Genomic DNA, 26,133 nt, shown 5'->3' on the forward strand with positions numbered 1-26,133 from the left:
CTGCTGGTGTCATGTCATGTTTGGAGAGCCCCTCATGTGCCTAAACTGTGGAAACCCCACAATTGACCCCATTTTGGAAACTAGACCCCCCAAGGAACTTATCTCGATGTGTGGTGAGCACTTTGAACCCCCCCTAAGTGCTTCACAGGAGTTTATAAAGTAGAGCCACAAAAATAAAAAAAATCATATTTTTTTCCACAAAAATGATATTTTTGCCCCCAATTTTTTATTTTCCCAAGGGTAACATGAGAAATTGAACCCCAAAAGTTGTTGTGCAATTTGTCCTGAGTAGGCTGATACCCCATATGTGGGGGTAGACCACTGTTTGGGCACATGGCAGAGCTTGGAAGGGAAGGAGCACCGTTTGTCTTTTTCAACTCAGAATTGGCTGGAATTGAGATCAGATGACATGTTGCATTTGCAGAGCCTCTGATGTGCCTAAATAGTGGAAACCCCCCAATTCTAACTCCAATCCTAACCCCAACACACGCCTAACCCTAGTCTCAGCCCTAACCCTAGCCCTAACCCTAGCCCTAGCTCTAACCCTAACCCTTACCCTAATAGGAAAAATACATTTTTTTTAATTTTATTATTTTTCCCTAAGTAATAGGGTGATAAAAAGGGTGGGGTTTGATTTACTACTTATAGCAGGTTTTTATGTTTGGCAGGTGTCACATGCTAAAAGATGTTTTTTATTGCAAAAATAGTTTTTGCATCACCACATTTTGAGAGCTATAATTTTTCTGTATTTTGACCCACAGAGTCATGTTAGGTCTTTTTTTTGTGAGACGAGTTGACGTTTTTATTGGTACCATTTTCGGGCACGTGACAGTTTTTGATCGCTTTTTATTCCGATTTTTGGGACTCAGAATGAACAAAAACCAGCATTTAATGAATTTCTTTTGGGGGGGCGTTTACACTGTTCCGTGTGTGGCAAAATTGATATAGCGCTTTAATTCTTCTGGTTAGTACGATTACAGTGATACCTCATTTATATAATTTTTTATGTTTTGGCGGTTTCATCCAATAAAAATTATTATTATATAAAAAAATATATATTTGCATCGCTTTATTCTGTGAGCTATATATTTTTTGTTTTTTCACTGATGACGCTGTATAGCAGCTCGTTTTTTGTGGGACAAGATGACGTTTTCAGCGGTACCATGGTTATTTATATACGTCTTTTTGTTCGGCGGTATGATGATAAAACATTGTTTTTTGCTTTGTTTTTTATTTTTTTAAGGGGTTCGCTAAAGGGGTTAACTAGTGGGACAGTTTTATAGGGCGGGTCGTTATGGACGCGGCAATACTAAATATGTGTACTTTTATTGCTTTTTTTAATTTACAAAAACAAAGAATTTATTAGGGAATTTTTTTTTAAATTTATTTAGGAATTTTTAAAAAATTATTTTCACACTTGTTTTTTTTTTTTTTTTTTACTTTTTTATATTGTCCCAGCAAGGATCTGCAAGGATGAATGACATCCCCAAATCCAGATGTGAAAAACTTGTTGCATCATTCCAAAGAAGACTTATGGCTGTACTAGCTCAAAGTGGTGCTTCTACTCAATACTGAGCAAAGGGTCTGAATACTTACGACTAGAGTTGAGCGAAACGGGTCGAAAAAATTCAAAAGTCGCCGACTTTTGGCAAAGTCGGGTTTCATGAAACGAAACCCGACCCTAGGATGAGGTCGGCCACGAGGTCGGCGACTTACGCGCCAAAGTCGCGTTTCAAAAGTTTGTTTTGTGCTCTTTTTCAGCCAATCAGGATCCACGGACACTGTGGGCAACGTGATGACATAGGCACGGGTCACCACCATCTTTCAGAAGGGCATGCAAGTGATTGGCTTGCTTTGGTGGGCGTCACAGGGGGTATAAAAGGGCGTGCACGCCGACCGCCATCTTACTTCTGCCGATCTTAGTATAGGGAGAGGTTGCTGCTGATTCTGTAAGGAGAGCGTTAGGCAGAGAAGAAGACAAAAAAACTGCTTCTGCTGCTAGCGATTTGGCCTGCACAACACACCAGTCACTGTGTGTGCAGTGCAAGGGGAGGCTATATAGTGGTGTATCAGTGGTGTTGGTTGTTGGGCTGCCTTCTAAGGCTTCCTGACATTCCTGCATTGCTGTTTACCCACTGCTCCGCAAACTGCTTTTTTAAAAGCAATCCCAATTTTTTTTTTTTGTCCTGCTGAGAAGAAAAAAAAACTGCTTCTGCTGCTAGCAATTTGGCCTGCACAACACACCAGTCACTGTGTGTGCAGTGCAAGGGGCGGCTATATAGTGGTGTATCAGTGGTGTTGGTTGTTGGGCTGCCTTCTAAGGCTTCCTGACATTCCTGCATTGCTGTTTACCCACTGCTCCGCAAACTGCTTTTTTAAAAGCAATCCAATCTCCCTTATCCTCTAGTCACTTTTGTCACAGCTGTGCCATCGAGCCTGTCACATAGCGCTCAGATATTCATTGGGCCTCACACAATCCAAAAGTGTCCAGTGTCCAAAAGTGTGTGCAGAGATTCAAAATCTCCCTTATCCTCTAGTCACTTTGGTCACAGCTGTGCCATCGAGCCTGTCACATAGCGCTCAGATATCAGTGGGCCTCACACAATCCAAAAGTGTCCATCCAGTGTCCAAAAGTGTGTGCAGAGATTCAAAATCTCCCTTATCCTCTAGTCACTTTGGTCACAGCTGTGCCATCGAGCCTGTCACATAGCGCTCAGATATCAGTGGGCCTCACACAATCCAAAAGTGTCCATCCAGTGTCCAAAAGTGTGTGCAGAGATTCAAAATCTCCCTTATCCTCTAGTCACTTTGGTCACAGCTGTGCCATCGAGCCTGTCACATAGCGCTCAGATATCAGTGGGCCTCACACAATCCAAAAGTGTCCAGTGTCCAAAAGTGTGTGCAGAGATTCAAAATCTCCCTTATCCTCTAGTCACTTTGGTCACAGCTGTGCCATCGAGCCTGTCACATAGCGCTCAGATATCAGTGGGCCTCACACAATCCAAAAGTGTCCATCCAGTGTCCAAAAGTGTGTGCAGAGATTCAAAATCTCCCTTATCCTCTAGTCACTTTGGTCACAGCTGTGCCATCGAGCCTGTCACATAGCGCTCAGATATCAGTGGGCCTCACACAATCCAAAAGTGTCCAGTGTCCAAAAGTGTGCGCAGAGATTCAAAATCTCCCTTATCCTCTAGTCACTTTGGTCACAGCTGTGCCATCGAGCCTGTCACATAGCGCTCAGATATCAGTGGGCCTCACACAATCCAAAAGTGTCCAGTGTCCACAAGTGTCTGCAGAAATTGAAAATCTCCCCTGTCCTATAGACACCTTGTACCTTGTTTTACATTACTATATAGTTTGTTGGATTTTGTCTACATTTCTACCAAAAATGAGGAAGGCTGGTGGAAGAGGCCGTGGAATTGGGCGGGGGTTGGCAGCTGGTAATGATGGTGTTGGTGGTGGATCTGATGGTAGTGGCAAGAGCAAAATAGGACCGAATGCAGGAGGTGCTGACCCTGCGTCATCGTCTGGCTACATAAGGCCTTGAACGCTTAGTTTTCTAGGAGTTGGCAAACCGCTTTTAAAGCCAGAGCATCAGGAAAAAGTTTTGTCTTACATTGCTGACTCAGCCTCCAGCTCTATCGCCTCCTCTTCTTCAGTTGTAAAAAGTAAAAGCACTGAGTCGTCATTGGAGGCTCATGTTCATGAACCACACCTTTCCTTGTGTCCTTCACCCCAACCAAGATTGAAGGATGACGCAGGCCATACTACTGATTACTCCATGGAGCTGTTTTCACATACCATGCCTGGATTATCAAGTGAAATGGTGAATTACCCAGGCCAAGATGAATCTGACATGGAGTGCACTGATGCACAGCCGCTGATGGATGATTCTGCTGGTACATTCACTCAGAGCACTACATTGTCCTCGCAGTGTACAGAGCCAGATTCTGACCCTGATGAGACTCAGGTGCCCCTTCCCGCACACTATACCACCATACACGGTGACACAGAGGAAGGTGCACATGACATAGAAGAGGAGGTGATGGATGACCCAGTTGTTGACCCAGATTGGCATCCATTGGGGGAAGAGGGTGCTGCTTCCAATAGCTCAGATGAGGAGCATCCACAGCAGACATCGACATCGCAACAGCTGTTATCTGGCAGGCCCGGAGCACTCCAAAGACAGGTTCCAAACATCAAAAGAGTTGCTGGACAGCTTGTCCAGAGGGTCAAAAGATCACAGCGTGCTAGGCCACAAAATGTCTGCCAAAGTAGGAAGAGTGCAGTGTGGCACTTTTTTGAACAAAATCCTCATGATCAGGCCAAGGTTATCTGTAAGAAGTGCGCAAAGACCTTTAGCCGAGGGAAAAATCTGAAAAATTTGAATACCAGTTGCATGCTTAGACATTTAACCAGCATGCACTTGCAAGCGTGGACACAACACCAAACCTCAAGTGCCACATGTGCAACTGATCACAACGAAGGTAGTCAGCAACGCTACATTGTTTCCCCCACTGTAAGCCCACCGGTTAGCACAGCAGCAAATGTTGAGGTGTCATTGCAAGACCACAGCAGTCAGGGAATCCCACTGTTATATCAACGAAAGACTGATTCTAGGCCATGAGAAAGAACACCAACTCCATCACCATCATCAACCCTCTCTCAGTCTGCCCTGTCCACCGCTACTTCCACCCTATGCAGCTCTCAAGTCCAGCTCACCCTCCCAGACACTATGAGTAGGTCAAGAAAGTACTCAGTCTCTCATCCGCGTACACTGGGTTTAAACGCCCACATTGCCAAACTAATCTCGTTTGAGATGATGCCCTTTCGGTTGGTGGAAAGCACAGCTTTCCGCGAACTCATGGCCTATGCAGTACCACGCTATGACCTACCCAGTCGCCACTTCTTCTCTCGCAAAGCCATCCCAGCCCTCCACCATCATGTGAAAGACCGCATTGTCCATGCACTCAAGCAGTCAGTGAGCGGAAAGGTGCACCTCACAACTGATGCATGGTCCAGTTGGCATGGCCAGGGCCGTTACGTGTCCATCACTGCGCACTGGGTTAATGTGGTGGATGCAGGGTCCACAGGGGACAGCGGTGGTGGGACAGTGCTGCCTAGCCCACGGTATAGGAAACAGTTGGCTGTAGGCGTTCGACCCTCCTCCTCCTCCTCCTCCTCCAGAAGCGAAAGCTCGTCCACAGAGCGCAGTCGTACGAGCACTCCATCTGCAGCTGCCACTGTTGCACACGATGTGTCCCCCTATCGAGCAGCTAGTGGAAAGCATCAGCAGGCTGTGTTGCAGATGATGTGTTTGGGCGACAGACACACCGCCGAGTTGCTGGCCGAGTACTTGAAGCGACAAACTGAGTCATGGCTGGGCAGTGTACATCTTGAGGCAGGCAAGGTAGTCAGTGATAACGGCCGTAATTTTGTGGCAGCCATAGCCCTTTCAAAACTCAGCCACATACCTTGCTTGGCTCACACCTTGAACCTGGTGGTGCAGTGCTTCCTCAAAAATTATCCGGAGTTAACAGCCCTGCTCCAGAAGGTGCGAAGACTGTGCGCGCACATCCGCCGGTCGCCTGTACACTCCGTTCGTATGCAGAAGCTGCAGCGATTGCTCCACCTTCCCAACCACCGCCTCATTATCGACATTGCAACAAGGTGGAACTCCACCCTGCACATGGTGGAGCGGCTGTGCGAGCAGAGGCAGGCCATAATGCATTTGTGGGAGGATACACGGCCAGGCACTTTGAGAGCAGACATGGAGTTGACAGGCGTGCAGTGGTCGAAGCTGAAAGACCTTTGTAAAGTCCTTCAGTGTTTTGAGGAATGCACACGGCTGGTAAGCGCAGACGACACCATCCTAAGCATGAGCATCCCACTTATGCGTCTGCTCATGCAAACTTTGACGCACCTTAAGGAGCAGACGTCTGCAGCCAATGTTGATGAGGAGGAAGAGGAGGAGGGAATCCTTGATGACATTCAGCCATTGTCTGCTCAGGGACCTCTCCTGGACGAGGTGGAGGAAGAAGAGGAGGAGGAGGAGGATGATGGGGATGATTACTTAGGGGAGGAGGATGCATCTCATGGGGCAAGTGAAAATGTTGGCGTGGCAAGGTCTGGTACAGGGTTTTTGCGTGACTGGAGGGATGTGGATTTGCCAGAAAGTGCTCCTCCACCCAGCACTCGCAGTGCATCATTGACACCGGGAACATTGGCCCACATGTCAGATTATGCCTTGCGGATCCTAAAAAGGGACCCTTGCATTGCCAAAATGATGAACGATGACGACTACTGGTTGGCCAGCATCCTGGATCCACGCTATAAAGGCAAATTACAAAACATCATGCCACAGGAGAACCTTGACCTAATATTGGCTAATAAACAAGCAACTCTGGTAAATCGGTTGCTTGAGGCATTCCCAGCAAACAGCAGCGGTGATGGTTCTCACACGAGCCGTACGGGCCAGGGGCAGCTTGGCAGAGGTGTTCATGGTGCACACAGCAGAAGTGGCATTGGAGACAGGGGTTTCATGACAATGTTGTGGACTGATTTTTCAAATACCGCTCACACAACTGGTAATACTGCATCGATGGAAAGTGACAGGAGACAGCAGTTGTCAACTATGGTTACAAACTACTTTTCCTCCCATATCGATGTTCTCCCACACAGGTCATTCCCCTTTGACTATTGGGCCGCTAAACTGGACACCTGGCCTGAATTGGCCCAATATGCCTTACAGGAGCTCGCTTGCCCAGCTGCAAGTGTGCTATCGGAAAGAGTCTTCAGTGCAGCTGGATCAATCCTGACAGAAAAAAGGACCCGTCTGTCAACCCAAAATGTGGATGATCTAACCTTCATTAAAATGAACCACGCATGGGTTTCCAAGGATTTTGTCCCACCTTCCCCTGATGACACATAGGGTGACAGAAAAATGGCTTGCTTTGGTCCACCTCTTCCTGGTACTTCACCTATTTCGCCTTTTGCATCAGCTGAATGTCCAACATCAACATATGCCACTTTCTAAAACTCCCTAACTGTGCTGCCTCCCCCCCCCCATGGCCGGGGTCACCACCTAGCGCACGACACCGTGCGAGTGCCGTTGCCCTGGACAGGTGGGTAGGCCGACTCTTGGGCGCGGGCACTGGCACAGGGTCCCTCATAGTGCAATCAAGTGTCTCTGACGGTGGTGGTGCACACCCGCCGTCAGACACACCGCTGTACTATGAGGGGCCCAGTGCCAGTACCGACGCCCACGAGTGGGCCCCCCTTGCTTGGGCAGGGCCCCAGCATTTGCAATCTTTACCTCTCCCTGCTCCTCCGCTGTGTAATCTGGCCCGTCAAATCCATGCTGTGCCTGACACCGTCTGAGCCTGCCTCCTGATGTATAGACATATATTTTGAATGTGTACGCTATCCATACATGTTATCCGGGGAAACGGTACCCTTTCTAACCTTTGTGCAATCACGTGCAATCCATACTGGGCCTAACACCGTCTGAGCCTGCCTCCTGAGACATATATTTTGAATGTGTACGCTATCCATACATGTTATCTGGGGATACGGTACCCTTTCTAACCTTTGTGCAATCACGTGCAATCCATACTGGGCCTAACACCGTCTGAGCCTGCCTCCTGAGACATATATTTTGAATGTGTACGCTATCCATACATGTTATCTGGGGATACGGTACCCTTTCTAACCTTTGTGCAATCACGTGCAATCCATACTGGGCCTAACACCGTCTGAGCCTGCCTCCTGAGACATATATTTTGAATGTGTACGCTATCCATACATGTTATCTGGGGATACGGTACCCTTTCTAACCTTTGTGCAATCACGTGCAATCCATACTGGGCCTGACACCGTCTGAGCCTGCCTCCTGAGACATATATTTTGAATGTGTACGCTATCCATACATGTTATCCGGGGATACGGTACCCTTTCTAACCTTTGTGCAATCACGTGTATTCCATACTGGGCGTGAGAACGGCTGGCGAGCTGTTAAGCAAGCTACAGCACCTGTGGTTTGCACACGTAAGTTTTTCATTTTTTCAGGAATGACGGTTAGGCCTAATTCCGGAACTGCGGTTGACCTGCACTTACTGGGAAATCATTGTTCGCGGCTAATAATTGTAATCAGTGATCCCCATCACTAACGTTGTTCAGCGGGTTATCTGCACCTGTAAGCGACAAATGCTGGCCTTTTCAGTGTAGCGCACATGCAGCCACGGGCATGTAAGGGCATGCCACACCAGTTATTGGCCAATCTCATGTGCCAGAGCCTCACGTGTCCCTCTAGTAAGCCGGACTCGGACCGCGGGGCATGACGGAGTCTCGTTCGTTAACGGAATTAAGCTTGCAATGTGTGCATCTGTTCTGTAGCTGGCATGGTTGAGGTTTCCCAGGTGGAGTCGAATTTAACCGTAGGCTCCACTCCTGGTGGTGCCCTTCTGGACATTCCTTTAAGGTTCAGCTTTGCAACCATACTGCCCACGTAAAACAAACACTTTGCCTTCATGAACGCTGTTTGGAGGGTCATGACTCTTGGGAATAACGCCGCCCAATCAGTTAACCTGCTAGAGAGATCCTTCGTTGCTCCCAAGCATGACATCACACTCCCTAGGAAGAAGGTAATGCCACTGTGGCGACCGTACTCCTGGGGGCGACACAAGTGCAATGATGCCCAGCCACTGCTCGATGAATCTGCTGGTACATTGACCCAGACCACTACATTCCCCTCGCACGCTACACGACCTGAATCTGACCCTGATGAAACTCAGGTTACCCTTCCCATATACAGTTCCATCTTACACAGTGACAAAGAGGAAGCTGCAGATGAAAGTGCAGGTTCGGCCCACCCGCCATCAGACACACCACCGTACTATCAGGGGCCCTGTGCCAGTGCCGTCGCCAACGAGTGGGCCCCCCCTGCTTGCCCAGGATCACAGCACTTGCAAAGTTGAAATACTGTGCAGTGAGATGGAAGATGGGGACGACGAGGAGTCCAGACAAGTACAGGGATTCCCTAGCGAGGAGACTTATTTGATTGTTTTCAATGTTGGGACAGCAATTTTTGGGGAGCACTATACTCTGGAGAATGATAGATGGGGCCCACCATACACTGGAACATTCCAAAGGTGGACATCAGACACTGGAGCAGCATTTACAGGGCCCATTATACACTAGAGCATTAGAAATGGGGCCCATTATGTTTGGAGCATTATTTGGGCCCATAAGACAGTGGAGCTTCATCCATGGGGACCAACATATACTGTAGCATTATGTGGAGCTCATCATATACTGTTTCAAACATTATATGGGACCAATGATTCTGTATGGAGAAATAGATGGGCCTCGTCATGAGATGTAAAAAGTGAGGTATTTTTCATTGTACTATACCACTATTTCTCTGCCGTATAGGAGCATGATGAGTTGTGGTATGTGTTAAAGGGGCGCTCTTTCGTCCAGGGCACATGAAAACCTGCAGCCAGCCCCCCCCCCCACAACTTTAGCCAAATAACCCCCATTTTTCAGTGCGTAACTTGTATTATGAAGTTAATTAAGGTTGACAAGCTTAAGTAAGAAGAATTGATGCTTTTGGCATTCAAATGGGCACTGTAGGTGTGTTTCCTGTCCTCCTCTCACTGCCGACTTTTATTCCCCATTGACTTACATTGGGTTTCGTGTTTCGGGACGACCCCGACTTTTCCCTATAATCGGACGATCTTGCTCGACCCGACTTTTGGAAAAGTCGGGTTTCACGAAACGAAACGCGACCCTAAAAAACCAAAAGTCGCTCAACTCTACTTACGACCATGTGATATTTCAGTTTTTCTTTTTTAATAAATTTGCAAAAATTTCTACAGTTTTGTTTTTTTTCAGTCAAGATGGGGTGCAGAGTGTACATTATTATGAAAAAAATGAACTTTTTTGAATTTACCAAATGGCTGCAATGAAACAAAGAGTGAAATATTGAAAGGGATCTGAATACTTTCCATACCCACTGTACCTACCCAAACCATCACTGATTGTGGAAACTTCACACTAGACCTCAAGCAGCTTGGAATGTGTGCCTCTCCACTCTTCCTCCAGACTCTGGGACCTTGAATTCCAAATGAAATGCAAAATTTACTTTCATATAAAAACAACACCTTGGACCACTGAGCAACAGTCCAGTTCTATTTCTCCTTGCCCACTTAAAACGCTTCTGGCGTTGTCTATTGGTCATGAGTGGCTTGACACAAGGAATGCGACACTTGCAGCCCATATCCTGGATAAGTCTGTGCGTGGTGGCTCTTGAAGCAATGACTCCAGCAGCAGTCCACTCTTTGTGAATCTCCCCCAAATTTTTGAATGGCCTTTTCTTAACAATCCTTTCAAGGCTGTGGTTATCCCAGTTGCTAGTGCACCTTTTTCTACCACATTTTTCCTTCCCCTCAACTTTTCATTAATATGCTTGGATACAGCACTCTGTGACCAGCCAGCTTCTTTAGCAATGACCTTTTGTGGCTTACCCTCCTTGTAGAGTGTGTCACTGACTGCCTTCTGGACATCTGTCAAGTCAGCAGTCTTCCCCATGATTGTGGTGCTTACTGAAACAGACTAAGGTACCTTTTTAAATGCTCAGGAAGCTTTTGCAGGTGTTCTTTGTTAATTATTCTAATTTACTGAGATAATGACTTTTGGGTTTTCAATGTCTGTAAGCCATGATCATCAACATTAACAGAAGTAAACACTTGAAATAGATCACTCTGTTGTAATGACTCTATTTAATATGAGTTTCACTTTTTGTATTGAAGAATTGAAATAAATTAACTTTATGATGATATTCTAATTTAGTGAGAAGCACTTGTATTTCTCTTGAGAAGAAAGGATTTGCCATGTTGAATTTCATCTTGCCCAAATGTTTCATACATATTATTGTAGATGGTTGGTGGATCCCATCATAATCATCAGGAGATTTGGCTGAATGCGTATGGTCACCTTAAAGTGATTTGCAGAGATATGTTTGTGGTGGGTTACGGTTTAAGCTGTAAATACACAATACTAAATCACTGACAAAAATAAAATGGGTTATATCTTGTACATACCCCTGAGATAAACACAGGAGTTACTTCAGAGAAAGGAGGGGGAGTAGGTGGAACAACAGAGATCTTGCTAAAACATGAAAGGACATAGAAAATGCAACGAGTTAGAATTATAGATATAATGGATAATGGAGCAAAACAAAACATAATTTTATATAGCCTAACAGAAGAAACACTGCAGAGGAGAGAAAAGTACATTATTATATTGAAGAAGCTCCGCTCACTGCAAGATTCTCCGGCACCGTGAGCGGGTGATCATGTAGACAATTTGCTTACATGCGGTCACATGCCAACTAGACGTGCACGGCCCTGCTCAATGTAAGTGCATGTTATGCACTTGCCTGGTATGCTTTTGCTGGCGCATGCGCCCTTTTGGCGCTGTGCTGAGCGCACAAAAATGCAACACGGTGCGTTTGGTGCACGTCGGTGCAGCGCCAAAAGGGCGCATGCGCCGGCAAAAGCATACCAGCGCACGGCCAGCGTACCCAACGCTAAATGTAGGGTATGCCAGTCGCATGGAGCTTCATGCGCCCATAGGAGGAGCTGACTGGGAAGAGGCGTGGCTGGGGCGGAGCTTAGCGGCGGCCCTGCGCTGCGCCTCATAACGGAAGTCTGAAAGTAGCTTTACAGCGTGCACTGTGCTGAGTGACTACAGACTTGTAACCCAAGCCTGAACAACCCCTTTAACAGCACCTATCCACAGCATAAGGAGAAATCTGTCAATCAGAGCCTGGAGACAGATTCTTTTTAAAGCTAAAGACAGTTAATTGAGGCTATACTTTACTGTATTGTTTTATTGAAGCATCTATTTTGTTTATTTCTTAAAATTGTGCCTAGAATTATTTAGATATGCTATATAGACTGAATGAAGGATGCTGGTGATTGGTGGGTGTCAGGGTTTTGAGGTCCCCACTGAACACATAACGCACTGCACTGAAGTCCTTACTTCTGCAAGTATCAGTGTTCAGTTCCTGACATGAGTAGGCACACAAAATGGTGCACGGACCCACTGGCCCTGATTCATCAAGACTGGCATATGTATGCTGACCTTATAGAAGCGTGTCCTTAGATAGGACAAATGCCTTTTTATAAATTTGGTGCACCTTTCAGCAACCATGTGCCACTGCAAGAAATGAACTTCCATATTGGACATTTTTGTCATAATTTATTACTTTTGTGGTGTTAATTCTGATGAATTTGTCTGTCACATTTAGCCACGTCCCTTCCCAGCTAAGCTTCACCCCACTTTTATTGGGCACCCAAGTTGGTGATGCTGGCAAGGACAGGAGCAACAATGACAAAAGTCACAACTTTTTTGCTGAATTATGAGTTGCACAAAAAGTTTTGCAAAATTTTAAATAATTTTATGCCAGTATTCTGGTGAAAACTGATGAATCTGTGGACCCATTCATGAATGAGCTTAGAGCCGCTTGCTGCTTGCAGAGCTGTGTTTTGAGTGATGGGTAGGGGTCTCAAAACACAGACCCACACAGATTGGCAGCATCTTAGAAGAGTACCTCTAAACAGTCTGTGGCAGCCTTTTTTATTTAAGAAAACAATGGGCCACAGGTTGGTATACTAAATAACAAAATAAAAAATAGTGCCAACTGTCCCCAGTGGTCCTCAGAACTTCCAGCTTGTGGGATCCCGGAATGCGGAGCAAAATCTCACAACTGTCTGCAGCGCACCTCACACTGAAAGAGCAAAATCTTGTACTTTGAACTTAACCACCTATACTGCATCCTTTATTGAGCAGTTATTGTACAGTAACTGCTCTAATGATGCAACTGCACACCAATTGCTTAAAAAATATGGAGCTGGTTTACTTCAAAGCACAAGATCTCGTGATAACATGTGAGATCTTGAAGTTTCACTGCAAGGGTGACCATGGAGAGTTGCGGGACGCCCATCTGCATGCCAGGATTCTACAACGCAGAACCTTGGTTCTGACTTTTGATAGAAAGTTGGGTCCCTGAGGGGGGCATTAGGGACAGCTGACAGCATTTTATTTAATTTTTCAATTTTTTTCTTGAATTAAAAGAGATGCCTCACACTAGTGATTTGTTATACAGGCTTAAAGTTTAGCTATAACATTTAAATGATGTGCAAATAGCCTCTTAAAAAAACAAGACAGGAAGTCTAGTGCCACCGATAGATGTAGGAATCCTAAAAGTCAATATCGACCCTTTACTGAACCTTGCCACAGAAAAACCAGACACTACATTTGCAGACATGTGTTTTGGTGGGTTTTGCCCCTCCTCAGTGCAAAGCAGGAGTTCTGATTTGGCTAGGGGAGAGATCGATACGGGGTCTAAGAGGGAACATTTCTTCTTGTAGAAAATGCCAAGATGTCATAAGGAGACTTATAGGTCAATGTTTCTATGGGAATTTAAATGATGGTTACGTTTTAACTTTTTAATTACTTACCTCATTTTTTGATACGATTTCAACAGCTTTGCACCAACTGTGTCATGTTTTCCTGTAAGATACATAATATTACATTATATTTAAGCTATATAGAACTATCTGATACAATAGTATAGTGTACTGGAAAAAAAAAAAAGAGTTAAAGTACAGTTCATCTTATCTACCAAATTTTACAAAGTAGTCTGATTCACAAATGTATTTCTTTTAAAAGTCATGATCTATTATAAAAGAATAAAAAACGATATACATATCATCTCAAAACCCAGACTGTCCAGCACAGGCCTCTTTAGCAGTATCTTTTGAGACAGGAAGTGATCGCATCCCCTTCCAACCAATCACAGGCTTAAAGTGACTGAAGAATGAGACATCATAATTTCCCTTTCTGGCACAGACCCTTTTACAATGAAATGATGGGGTTTAGCGATTCACTTCTATTTATTTTATACCAAGTCCCAATGTAATGCAAAATACATAAAATGTGGAGTGTTTTTTAGGTCGGCAAGAGCTTGTTTTTATGGGAGTGTTAGGCTGGAATTTTACTTTAAAGGGGTAAAGTACTTGGACAACTCCATTTATATATTTTGCCCCGATAAAATAAAAAAGCCTATACTCGCCTCCCGTGCTAGCACCATTTCAATGCTGTCAGCATGCATTGTTCCGGGGCTCTCGTGCAGTGTTGTGACACCCATGCTGTTGTTGTGACACATGACCCCGGTGCACAATCAGCGCTGGCATCACTGTCTCTGCCTTCAAGACAAATTGAACATGAAGAGGAAGTCTGGGTTGCAGCTGATCTCAGACTTTCTCTTCATGTTCAGTTTGACAAGAGGCGGTGACAGTGACACCAGCGCTGATTGGGTGCCAGGGTCACGTGTCATAACAACAACATGGGAGCCCTAGGGAGAGCGAGGGATGACACTGTGGGAATGGCGCCAGCAAGGGAGATGAGTATAGGCTTTTATACTCTCGTCGGCCAACGAGGGATATGGTTTTATATTTTCATTTTTACAGTAATATATGGAAAAAAAAGAGGGCCTGTATTTATTTCAAATAAAGGATTTTATTTTTGCTGTGTATATTTCAAAACTTACTCTGGGGTTAGTAATAGGGGCGTCTTATAGATACCTCTCCATTACTAACCCCTGGGCTTGATGTCATCTGACAATACAAAGCTGACATCAATCCCAACCCTATTACCCACTAACCACCACTCCAGGGCAAGTGGGAAGAGCGAGTTTAAGCTTCAGACTTGGCCCTTCTTATGGATGCACCATTTCTTGGGTGGCAGAGGGCTGATATTGGTAGCCTGAGGCAGTACCCATTGCCTTTTCCCAGGCTATTAATATTAACCCACAGCTGTCTGTTTAGCCTTTGCTGGTTTGAATTTATAGGGGGACCCTCTGTCATTTTTTGGGGGGTCCTCCATAAGCTAATCAGTAAAGGCTAAGTAAACAGCTGTGAGCTGTTATTAATAGCCTGGAAATCTTTTGTGATAATGTCCCCTTTCTTAGTTTACTAAAATCAGCCCCCAGCCGTGGGTTTTCCATGTGTGGATTATGAAAATTTCGCTGAAGCCTATGCTACTTTTTTATTTAATTCTTAATTTTACTCACGATATAAAAAGCAGGTGCTGAATACAACTCCCATCATTGTCGCCTGGTAAGACTTATCTTAGAGAGACCAGGTGACAATGACCCGAGCTGCATTCAGCACCCGGCGCCTGAGATCAGAAATGTACTGCTTTTTCCCAGGCGCCGGTACAAATCACAAGGAAGACACTGTGGGTGTCCGTGTGAAAAACCTGACATATATGCACCACCATTGAATACAATGGATGTGCGTATTTCCATATTTGCGGTCCTTAAAAAACGGACCACATACAGATATAAAAAAAGATGTATGAAGGGGGCCTTAGACACAATGAAAACCTTGATGCAAAAATGTGGCATTCGATTGCCTAATGATAAAACCAAAGGTCCCATGCACATATGATCCTTTTTAGGCGTTGAAATTGACACACAACACATTATTTTCTGGATAAAATTAACAAGCTCCAATACTTAATTGATTGTTTTTTTTCCATAAAAAGTCACCCTTTGACAAATGCATACCCTACTGGATCTATTAACTTTTACTTGCAGAGTTATCCCCATAGGCAGGGCCTTGTACAGGTGTCTGTCATTGTCCACCAGGGAAGCTAATCGGCTTGATCATAGAACTAGAATCACTCACCCTTCTCAAGAGGACTTCCTTATTTGGAAGCAAGTCCTATCTACATTTAATGGTCATCATGATTCCCAGGGTGACCATCCAGGATATCTAATTATTTACTGATTTGTCTGGTTCTGTGGGTTTTGGTGCAACATATGGATCTGAAAGGTGCCACGGATTATGGCCTCAGTCATGGAAGTATTCTGTAATTTGTAAAAATATTATTCTCCTCAAACTATCCCCCATCGTTGCAGCCATAGACATCTGGAGAGAGGATTTTTCTAATAACAAAATATGTTCTTGGACAGCTAACCTAAATGCAATCCGTTGCATAAACCACCTGTGCTTATCAACTTTGTAGGTCTTAAGTTTTTTACGCCACCTAGTTGTTCGTTGATCCAAAAATTACATTTGGTTTAAAGCTCGACATGTTCCCGGAGTCAAAACTCCCATTGCTGATTTTTGTTCCCGTTTTCAGGAATTCCAGCTTCTTTTACACACAGCCAATTCAGTAGGACGTCACTGCCCTAAGGTTATGTGGGACCGAGTGGAGACTAGTTAATGTTGCTGCTTCAGTTTCCCCTTCACCTTGGCAGTTATACTGTAAGACAAGGGACCATTGGAAGAAATTTGTGAGCAACATTTCAGTTGGAGACAATGATGAAACACGTATTGAAGTCACTTTTTTGATTACCACCATCCAAAACAAAAGCAAGATGCCTTCAATATAATAATTTTTGTCTCACAGAATCCTGTTTAAGAATTTGCATTTGTAAATCCAAAACTGACCAATCAGACATAGATTTTGGATTCTTCTTTACCCAACAACATGCCATGCTTGCCCCATAAAGCACTTCCTAACATTACGAAAGCATGGCCTCTCTGTCTTAGTTCACGAGGAAGGTTCTCTTCTCACTATATTTCAGTTTCAATCCCTTTTTCACTGCTGTCTTGTCGCTACAAGCACTGAACCATGGTTTTTCGGTACTCATTCCTTAAGAATTGGAGCTGCTACTGAAGCTGCCAAGTCAGGACTCTAAGGCTCAGACATTCAACATACTATAAATATAAAGATAAATGTTAATTTGAAAATTTTATTTTCTTAGGTTCGGTTCCACGAGACCACTGGATCTGTGGAACTCGCAGGTACGCAGGATGCAGTGTCGAGTCACGAGACAACTACGGTGCTTTTTAAGAATACGTTTATGGGACTTGAGGGGACTTTCCTCAGTCACGGCCTGATCACCGAAACAGGGGTAACACAGGTTGCCCACGCAGGGGCTCTAAACAAGCAAACACAGTAACGCAGCACACGACTACTCCCGGCAACGGCCGGTCACTATAGGGCCGCGGTCTGGCCGACTACGGGTCCTTAAGTCTAGAGTCTACTTAGCCGTCCAAATGTCCCTCGCCGTTCGGGCTGGTGGTCTTTCGGCGAAATGGTTGCTGGGCCCAGTTGCTGAGGTGTTGACGCAGTCTTCGCGCTCTCCGGCGTGCTGAGGATACTGGAGCCCCACAGGCCCCGGCGGACTCCTTGGACGGATGGGCCACAGCGCCCGGATCTGGGCAGGTGGCAGTGATGTATAGTGGCGAGTGACAGGCCACCTGCGCAGCTACTGGCTGTGACTGGGAGCCCGCGATCAAGAGAGGCCCGGCTCCTGCTGCGGACCGGAGCGGGACAGTCGTGGCCGCCGACGGCGCGGTGCTGGCCGCAGCCACTGGTGAAAGCCGGGCGGCCGCTGGTGGCAGGGAACAGGCTGCGGTCACAAGCTCAGGGGAGGCGGCCGCGGGTGACCGCGGGTAGGCCGCAGCCACGGGCAGAGGGGAGGAGACAGCGGCCGCGGACTGTGCTGGGGCCGCAGTGGCCGTGGTCTGGAGAGGGGCAACAAGTCTCAGACAGCTCTCTGGATATCGTCCCTCTGGAGTCCTCAGTCGGCGTCCTCCCTGACGCTGGTGAGTCGCTCTAGCTGGCACACGCTCCCCTGCTGTGTCTCTCCCGGTCTGCTGACTCATCGTCTGGGGAATTCCCCGCCTCCTTTATATCGGTCCCTCCCCCAGCCCACCTGTCAGTCACAACGGTCCGTCCTCGAATCCTGTCCCCTGGGAACAGTCTCCCCCGGAACCCAGAAGATGGCTCCTCTGGTTCCGGCCCGGGCACTCGACGGATGCCGTTCCTCCCACAGATCCTCGTCCACTCACATGTATTTTGCGCCACACAGAGAGCTAACAATCGACCTGGAGACAGGAACTTGGGTTTTCGCAGTTTGGAATTCACCTAGAGGTGTACCAAGGGTTTTAGGTGGACACAAGTTTTCTCTGAGGTAGTTTCCATCATTAGACTGTCATCGCTCCCACTATCTCAGTGGTTTATGCATTTTGAAATTGACTGAGCTCCGCGCGCTTATGAGATCTGACCTGGACCGCTTCTCTGGTTTCTTCCGGAGCACAGAATCACATGGCCCAAAATTATTCCTCGGGTAGTGTGGCAAGGTACCCAGAATGCAGATATGATCAGGCAGACTCGTAGAACCATAAATGCCCATATGGCTAGACATATCTGCTTCCATGGTGGTGTAGTGATCAGGGGGGGGATACCAGATATATAATAATCTCATGGATATTGGTTTGGACATATTTTTGTCAGGTGCCCAAGATGGTTTGGAACATAATCTTTTTGTTGGATAAAGGTCGAAGTCCAGTCTAATTGACCGAGCAGCTCTTTGGTGTTCAAAATTATGAGAGTCCGGGCTTAGTGCAGAATACCACACCAGGAGCAGTGTCAACATATCCCTTATGGCCAGTTGTGTTGATTCATAATGATTATCATAAAAGTTTTATAATAAATCTGTGAATGAGTCACACCCAACTTGATAATCTCTGTCCCTTTTAAGGTTATTATGGGAAGGGGGTGAAATTGGTATTTTGCTGTTATGTCTTTGCAGTCTTGTGGGTTCATGTAAGGTAAGTTGTCATATAGAGAAAACATCAATGTTTAGCAGCCATTAAGCATGGCTGCCTTGGTCCACAAACGTCATAATTCTAGCAAATGTGGTCTGATGTAACTATTAGAAAAAATAATTTGTATTCACAATATAAAGTATTGATACTTGTTACAATTCTTAAGCTGTAGAAAAAATATTACCTGCAGATGGAAATTTTTTTTCTCTTTCATCATAAAACCATTCGCCAGTCTTTATTTTAACTTCCCTGTTATGCATAGGGGAAACAACATCAATGTTAGTATTTGTAATATCTTCAAATTTTACTTTACTTTATCACATGCCTAATTGTGCTACTTTATCAAACACTTTTAATTTTCTCCAAGTATAGACCTTGAAAATCATAGCAAAAAAAGTCATAATACCGGCTTGTACAAATACAAAATTATGGTATGTTCACATATGTCAAACTTTAGTGCAGAAATTTTTCAGCTCCCTACATCTGAATTGGGTTGTATTGTCAGCTTGTGGATTGCAGCATGGATTTCTTCAAGATCCATTCAGATAAATAGGACAGTCACTGAAATTTCTTCAACAAGTCTATCACGTGTGAACATATGGATCAATAGGTGTCACTCACTATAGAGCAGATTCACCGGAGATTATGGAAACCCGCATTTCTATTCCTCCTGAAACGCACAGGAGAAGGTGGCTGCCAGTCCACAATACTGAAGTGTGAATGGTTTGGTATGTATCGAATGTGGCTGCTTCATGAAACATTGAGAATTGCCAACCTGATTTTTAATTTATTATTTTTAAGAACTTACTGTATCTAAAAATTATAGTCAGCCGATGCTTTTACAGACACATTGGAAAACCAAATTTAAGGCTATGTGCACATGTTGCGGATTTTTAGCGTTTTTGCTGCTTTTTTTCGCAGCAAAAGTGTGGCAAAAACACTACAAAAATGCTTGCACAACGCAACCCATTGTATTCAATGGCATTCCACACATGCTGTGCTAATTCTGCGTATTTTTCCGCGGCGGAATCGTATCGCGGAAAAATATGCAGCATGCTCATTCTTTTTGTGGAATCGACGGGATTCCACACACATAGGAATGCATTGTTCCTTGAATTTCGTAAAGAAGAAAAGGGTCACACTCATCGGGATAAATTTTTGCTGCTTTATTGACACATGAATGACATGTCAAGTCGGGATCGTTACAAAAAAGAGTGCGGATAGGCTGACAACGGGTCGATCCCTACTTGACATGTCATTCATGTGTCAAGAAGGCAGCAAAAATTTATCCCGATGAGTGCGACCCTTTTCTTCTTTATGAAATTCAAGATTTGAGTACCACAAGGTCAAGCACCCGGGAACCACGGTGGATTCCTTCTGCCTGCTACAAACTGCCAACTAACATACGGTAATAGCGGTGCCGTCCGCTTCCTCTAATATTGAGATAGAATGCATTGTTCCGCTTACTTTCCGCATGTGGCTATGCCCACCATGCGCAAAGTGGAAAATGTGCGGATGGTACCCAGGGTCTGGAGGAGAGGAGATTCTCCTCCAGGCCCTGGGTACCATATCTGTTGTGAGTTTATTTTCCCCTTCGTCACTGGGGTCTGGTGAACTCCCTATTCTAGTAAAGGAAGGTAATGAGCCTGATTATCAGGCACCTGAGTCTAATGAGGATGACTGGCTGAGTGGAGTCATGGACTGGATATAAGGCTGCCGACGCCCTTCTGCCCTGCGGGTGATTTCTCTGTGGACTTCTAGGACACCAGTCTGATTCCTGCTCCTCTAAAGCTAAGTTTTCTGTTTTGCCTGTTAGCTTTTTGTTTTGTTTTTTGTTTTCCTTGCTTTTCAGTATTCTGCCATTCCCTGCTGGGGTGAGCTGAATCTCCTTTTGCCTGTAGCTCTGTCTTCAGTATATTCCTGAGTACTGACATAGCTTTTTTGAAGCCTAGCGTCTTCAGGGCCTTTTTCACTGTCAGTCTGTTGGCTCTTATTTTCATAGGGTTTTTCACGGATTGCAGACAGCAGCCTTCCTGTCCTTTTCTATCTAGTTAGCTTGGGCCCCTCTTTGCTCAGTCTATCTTTCTGTCTGTGTTAGTATTTTCATCTTGCTTCACCGTCATTATATGTTGGGGGCTGCCTATTGCTTTGGGGTCTGCTCTGGGGCAGTTTAGATTTCCCCTTTCTTTCTTTAGGCCTATTTAATTCTCCGGCTGTGATCGAGGGGTCTAGGGCATCGTAGGAACCCCCCACGGCTACTGCTAGTTGTGTTGATAGGTTCAGGGGTCTGCAATCCGATAGCTGCCAACTTCTCTGGTTTTTGCCTCCTATGGTTACTCAATCATAACACATATCCCTGTTAAAAAAAAAAGAATTAAAATAAAAAATCATATTCTCACCTTCCGGCGTCCCTCACAGCGTTCCCAGGCCTCAGCAATGCTCCCGGCAAGTCCCGTTCCCAGCAATGCCTTGTGACAATGACCTGTGATGACATATCGGTCTCGCGAGATGCTACTTCATCTGGCGTCATTGTCGCAAGGCATCGCTGGGAATGGGAGTTGGCGGGAGCATCGCTGAGGCCTGGGAACACTGCGAGGGATGCCGTAAGATGAGAATATCACGATATTTTATTTTTTTAAATTATTTTTAACATTATATCGTTTTACTACTGATGCTGCATAGGCAACCTCATAGTAAAAAGTTGGTCACACTTGTCAAATACTATGTTTGACGAGTGTGACAAACCTGTCAATCAGTTTTCCAAGCGATGCTACAGATCGCTTGGAAAACACTAGCATTCTGCAAGCTAATTACGCTTGCAAAATGCTAGTTTTTCACGGGAATTCCGCATGCGCATTTCCAGCATGGAAATGTGCACATAGCCTAAAGGTCTGTAGGTTAGAATTGTAATAATAAAGGGAACCTGACGGAGGATACATGCTGTACGATCCACAGGCAGCATGTATCAGACACTGGCTGTTGGTTTTATCCATATACAGTATGTTTAACTCTGAAACAACCCAGTGTTTTCGAGAGGAACACGCTTTTTAAGTGACATGATAGAGGGCTTCTCACTAGGGATCAGCACGAAAGTAGGAATTGACTGAAAATCATGACAATGAGGATTCATTTTTACTGTGTAACTTGTACAGTACTGTATAGTTATAAGACAGGGTCCACCTCTATACCCAAAGACTTTTGTTAGTTTGTGAAATATCTCATACACAGTAAAGTCTGCACTAGCAAAGCATATTTTTTCAACAAGATTTGAGTGATTAAAATCATGAGTTAAGTTGGGTCACAGACATAAACCAAAAGATACAACTAAATTTGTTTGCATTTGATATACTTATTACAGAGAATTTTCAACTTTGTTTTAAAATGTTCACGTAGCTGAATGCAAGATTTGATCTGTTTGTTACCCATGAGCGTTGCACACAGTACACTTCCATACAATACTGCAGCGGTAAATTTGGCATTCCTGGCACACTCTGTGACTGCAGCCATGGCAGACAGCACCTCTGTTCAGCAATCTTCCAAGAGCTTTCTGGCATCGAGCGCATGATCGTTCTTCATATTCTCTGCTTGCACTTTTTGCCCCTTTCCATCGAAGCTGTTGTAAGTGTGTTTTCAGCTTTCTGGATTAAATAACAGAAAAAGATGTAACTAAACACTATAAATGTGGTAGAAAATTAAAAGGATTAAAAACATGACTGATTCTTCCAAAACACTTCATCTATCTATGGGTTGTATATGTTATTGAAATTTAAATAGGACGTGTCATTTGAAAAACTTCATGATGGAGAAAAATACAAAAATTAAAAATCTTTCTCCAATGTATATTACAGTGCAAACTTTTTAGGCAGGTTTGTAAAAATGTTGCAAAATAAGAATATTTTCAAAAATGGAGGTATCAATAGATTATTTTTATCAGTTAACAAAATGCAAAATGAATGAACAAAAGACAAATCTAAATCAGATCAATGTCTGGCATGACCTCCCTTTGCCATCAAAACAACATCTGTTCTTCTAGGTAATCTTTCTCACAGTTTTTGAAGTACAGTGGGGAAAACAAGTATTTGATATACTGCCTATTTTGCAAGTTTTCCCACCTACAAAGAATGGAGAGGTCTGTAATTTTTATGGTACTGTAGCTACACTTCAACTGTGAGAGACAGAATCTTAAAAAAACTCCAGAATATCACATTAAGCTTTACATAATTAATTTGCATTTTCTTGCATGAAATAAGTAATTGATACAATAGAAAACCAGAACTTAATATGTGGTACAGAAATCTTTGTTTGCAATTACAGAGGTCAATCATTTTCTGTAATTCTTGACCAAGTTTGCACGCACTGCAGCTGCAATTTTGGCCTAGTCCTACATACAGATCTTCTCCAATTCTTTCAGTTTTTGGGGCTGTCGCTGGGCAACATTGAGTTTCAGTTCCCTCCAAACATGTTCTATTGGGTTTAGAGCTGGAGACTGTCTAGGCCACTCTAGGACCTTGAAATACTTCTTACGGAGACACTCCTTAGTTGCCTTGGCTGTGTGTTTCAAGTCATTGTCATGCTGGAAAACCCAGCCACGACTCATCTTCAATGCTTTTACTGAGGAAAGGAGGTTGTTGGCCAAAATCTTCTGATACATGACCCCATCCTTCCTCCCTTCAAAATAGTGCTGTCATCCTGTCCCCTTTGCAGAAAAGCATCCCCAAAGCATGATGTTTCCCCTACCATGCTTCATGGTTGGGACAGTGCTCTTGGCGATTTACTCATTATTCTTCTTCCTCCAAACACGTCAAGTGGAGTTGATACCAAAAAATTCTATTTTTGTCTCTTCTGACACACATCACCTTCTCCCATGACTCCTCTGGATCATCCAGATGGTCATTGACGAACTTCAAACAGGTCTGGACATGTCCTGGCATGAGTAGGGAAACCTTGCATGCCCTGCAGGATTTTAATCCATGATGGCGTAGTATGTTACAAACGAAAATGTTTGAGACTTTGGTCCCAGCTCTCTTCAAGTCATTGACCAGGTCCTATAGTTCTGGGCTGATTCCTGACCTTTCTCAGAATCATCCTTACCCCACGAGGTGAGATCTTGCATGGAGACAGAGACTGAGGAAGACTGACAGTCACCTTGTATTTCTTCCATTTTCTAATAATTATGCCAACAGTTGTTTCCTTCTCACCAAGCTGCTTGTTTATTGGCTTGTTGCTCATTCCAGCCTTGTGAAGGTTTACAGTTTTGTTCTTGGCATCCTTAGACATCTCCTTGGTCTTGAGCATAGTGGAGAGGTTTAAATGTGATTCATTGTTTGGACAGGTGTCTTTTATACAGGTAACAAGTTCAAACTTGTGCAATTAATACATGTAATAAGTGCAGAGAAGGAGGGCTTCTTAAAGAAAAACTAATAGGTTTGTGAGAGACAGAATTCTTGTTAGTTGGTAGGTTACGAAATATTTATTTCATGCAATAAAATGCAATTTAATTATTTAACCCCTTATGACCTTAACCCCTTCATGACCCAGCCTATTTTGACCTTAATGACCTGGCCATTTTTTGCAATTCTGACCAGTGTCCCTTTATGAGGTAATAACTCAGGAATGCTTCAATGCATCCCAGCGATTCTGAGATTGTTTTTTAGTGACATATGGGGCTTCATGTTAGTAGCAAATTTAGGTCGATAACTTTTGCATTTATTTGTGAAAAAATGAGAAATTTGGCAAAAATTTAGAAAATTTCGCAATTTTCAAATTTTGAATTGTTATTCTGTTAAACCAGAGAGGCGTGTGACACAAAATAGTTACTAAATAAGATTTCCCACACGTCTACTTTACAACAGCACAATTTTGGAAACAATTTTTTTTGTTAGGAAGTTATAAGGGTTAAAAGTTGACCAGCGATTTCTCATTTTTACATCAAAATTTACAAAACCATTTTTTTTAGGGACCACCTCACATTTGAAGTCACTTTGAGGGGTCTATATGGCAGAAAATACCCAAAAGTGCACCCCTCAAGCTACTCAAAACTACATTCAAGAAGATTATTAACCCTTCAGGTGCTTCACAGGCACTAAAGCAACGTGGAAGGAAAAAATGGACATTTTAATTTTTCCAACACAAATTTTCTTTTAGCATCATTTTTTTTCATTTTCTCATGGGTAACAGGATAAAATAGATCCTAAAATTTGTTGGGCAATTTCTCCTGAGTACACCAATACCTCATATGTGGTCATAAACCACTGTTTGGGCGCACGGCAGGGCTCAGAAGGGAAGGAGCACATTTGACTTTCTGAATGAAAAATATGCTGGAATATTTAGCGCTTGCCATGTCGCGTTTGGAGAGCCCCTGTGCGCCTAAACATTGGATCTCCCCAACAAGTGACCCCATTTTGGAAACTAGACCCCCCAAGGAACTTATCTAGATGCATAGTGATCACTTTGAACCCCCAGGTGCTTCTCAAATTGATCCGTAAAAAAAAAAAAGTACTTTTTTTTTTCACAAAAATTATCTTTTAGCCTCAGTTTTTTCATTTTCACATGGGCAACAGGATAAAATGGATCCTAAAATTTGTTGGGCAATTTCTCCTGAGCACACCAATACCTCATATGTGGTCATAAGCCACTGTTTGGGTGCACGGCAGGGCCCGGAAGGGAAGGAGCACCATTTGATTTTTTGAATGGAAAATTAGCTCCAATCGTTAGAGGACACCATGTCACGTTTGGAGAGCTCCTGTGTGCCTAAACATTGGAGCTCCCCCACAAGTGACCCCATTTTGGAAACTAGACCCCTTAAGGAACTTAAGATGTGTATCTAGATGTGTAGTGAGCACTTTGAACCCCCAAGTGCTTCACAAAAGTTAATAACGTAGAGCAGTGAAAATAAAAAATATTTTTTTTTCCCTCAAAAATGATTTTTTAGCACGCTATTTTTTATTTTTACAAGGGTAACAGGAGAAATTGGACCACAAAAGTTGTTGTCCAGTTTGTCCTGAGTACGCTGGTACCCCATACGTGAGGGGGAACCACTGTTGGCGCACGGCAGGGCTCCGAAGGAAAGGAGCACCATTTGACTTTTTGAAATGAAAATTAGCTCCAATCGTTAGCGGACACCATGTCGTGTTTGGAGATCCCGTGTGCCTAAACTTTGGTGCTCCCCCTCAAATGACCCCATTTTGGAAACTAGACCCCCTAAGGAACTTATCTAGATGCACAGTGAGCACTTTGAACCCCCAGGTGCTTCACAGAAGTTTATAACGCAGAGCCGTGAAAATAAAAAATATTTTTTTTTTCCTAAAAAAAAAATATTTTAGTCCACAATTTTTTATTTTCACAAGGGTTACAGGAGAAATTGGACCCCAAAAGTTGTTGTACAGTTTGTCCTGAGTATGCTGGTACCCCATATGTGGGGGGAACCACTGTTTGGGCA

At 44.2% G+C, this 26,133-nt stretch overlaps 1 protein-coding gene across 1 annotated transcript in view; it reads right to left on the reverse strand.

Moving 5' to 3' along the window:
* Window positions 1–26,133, reverse strand: part of SYTL3 (synaptotagmin like 3) — a 185,505-nt gene that overhangs the window by 116,899 nt on the left and 42,473 nt on the right. Inside the window, exons 2-5 of the mRNA XM_073575690.1 lie at window positions 22,118–22,333; window positions 18,880–18,944; window positions 13,527–13,578; window positions 11,103–11,169 (exon numbers count right to left, since the gene is read on the reverse strand). Of these exons, the coding sequence (XP_073431791.1) occupies window positions 11,103–11,169; window positions 13,527–13,578; window positions 18,880–18,944; window positions 22,118–22,333 (400 nt within the window). The remainder of the gene's footprint in view (window positions 1–11,102; window positions 11,170–13,526; window positions 13,579–18,879; window positions 18,945–22,117; window positions 22,334–26,133) is intronic.

The sequence above is a fragment of the Dendrobates tinctorius genome, unplaced genomic scaffold (genome assembly GCF_039654945.1).
Source record: "Dendrobates tinctorius isolate UK_male_01 unplaced genomic scaffold, ASM3965494v1 ptg000046l, whole genome shotgun sequence".
Classification (NCBI taxonomy): domain Eukaryota; kingdom Metazoa; phylum Chordata; class Amphibia; order Anura; family Dendrobatidae; genus Dendrobates; species Dendrobates tinctorius.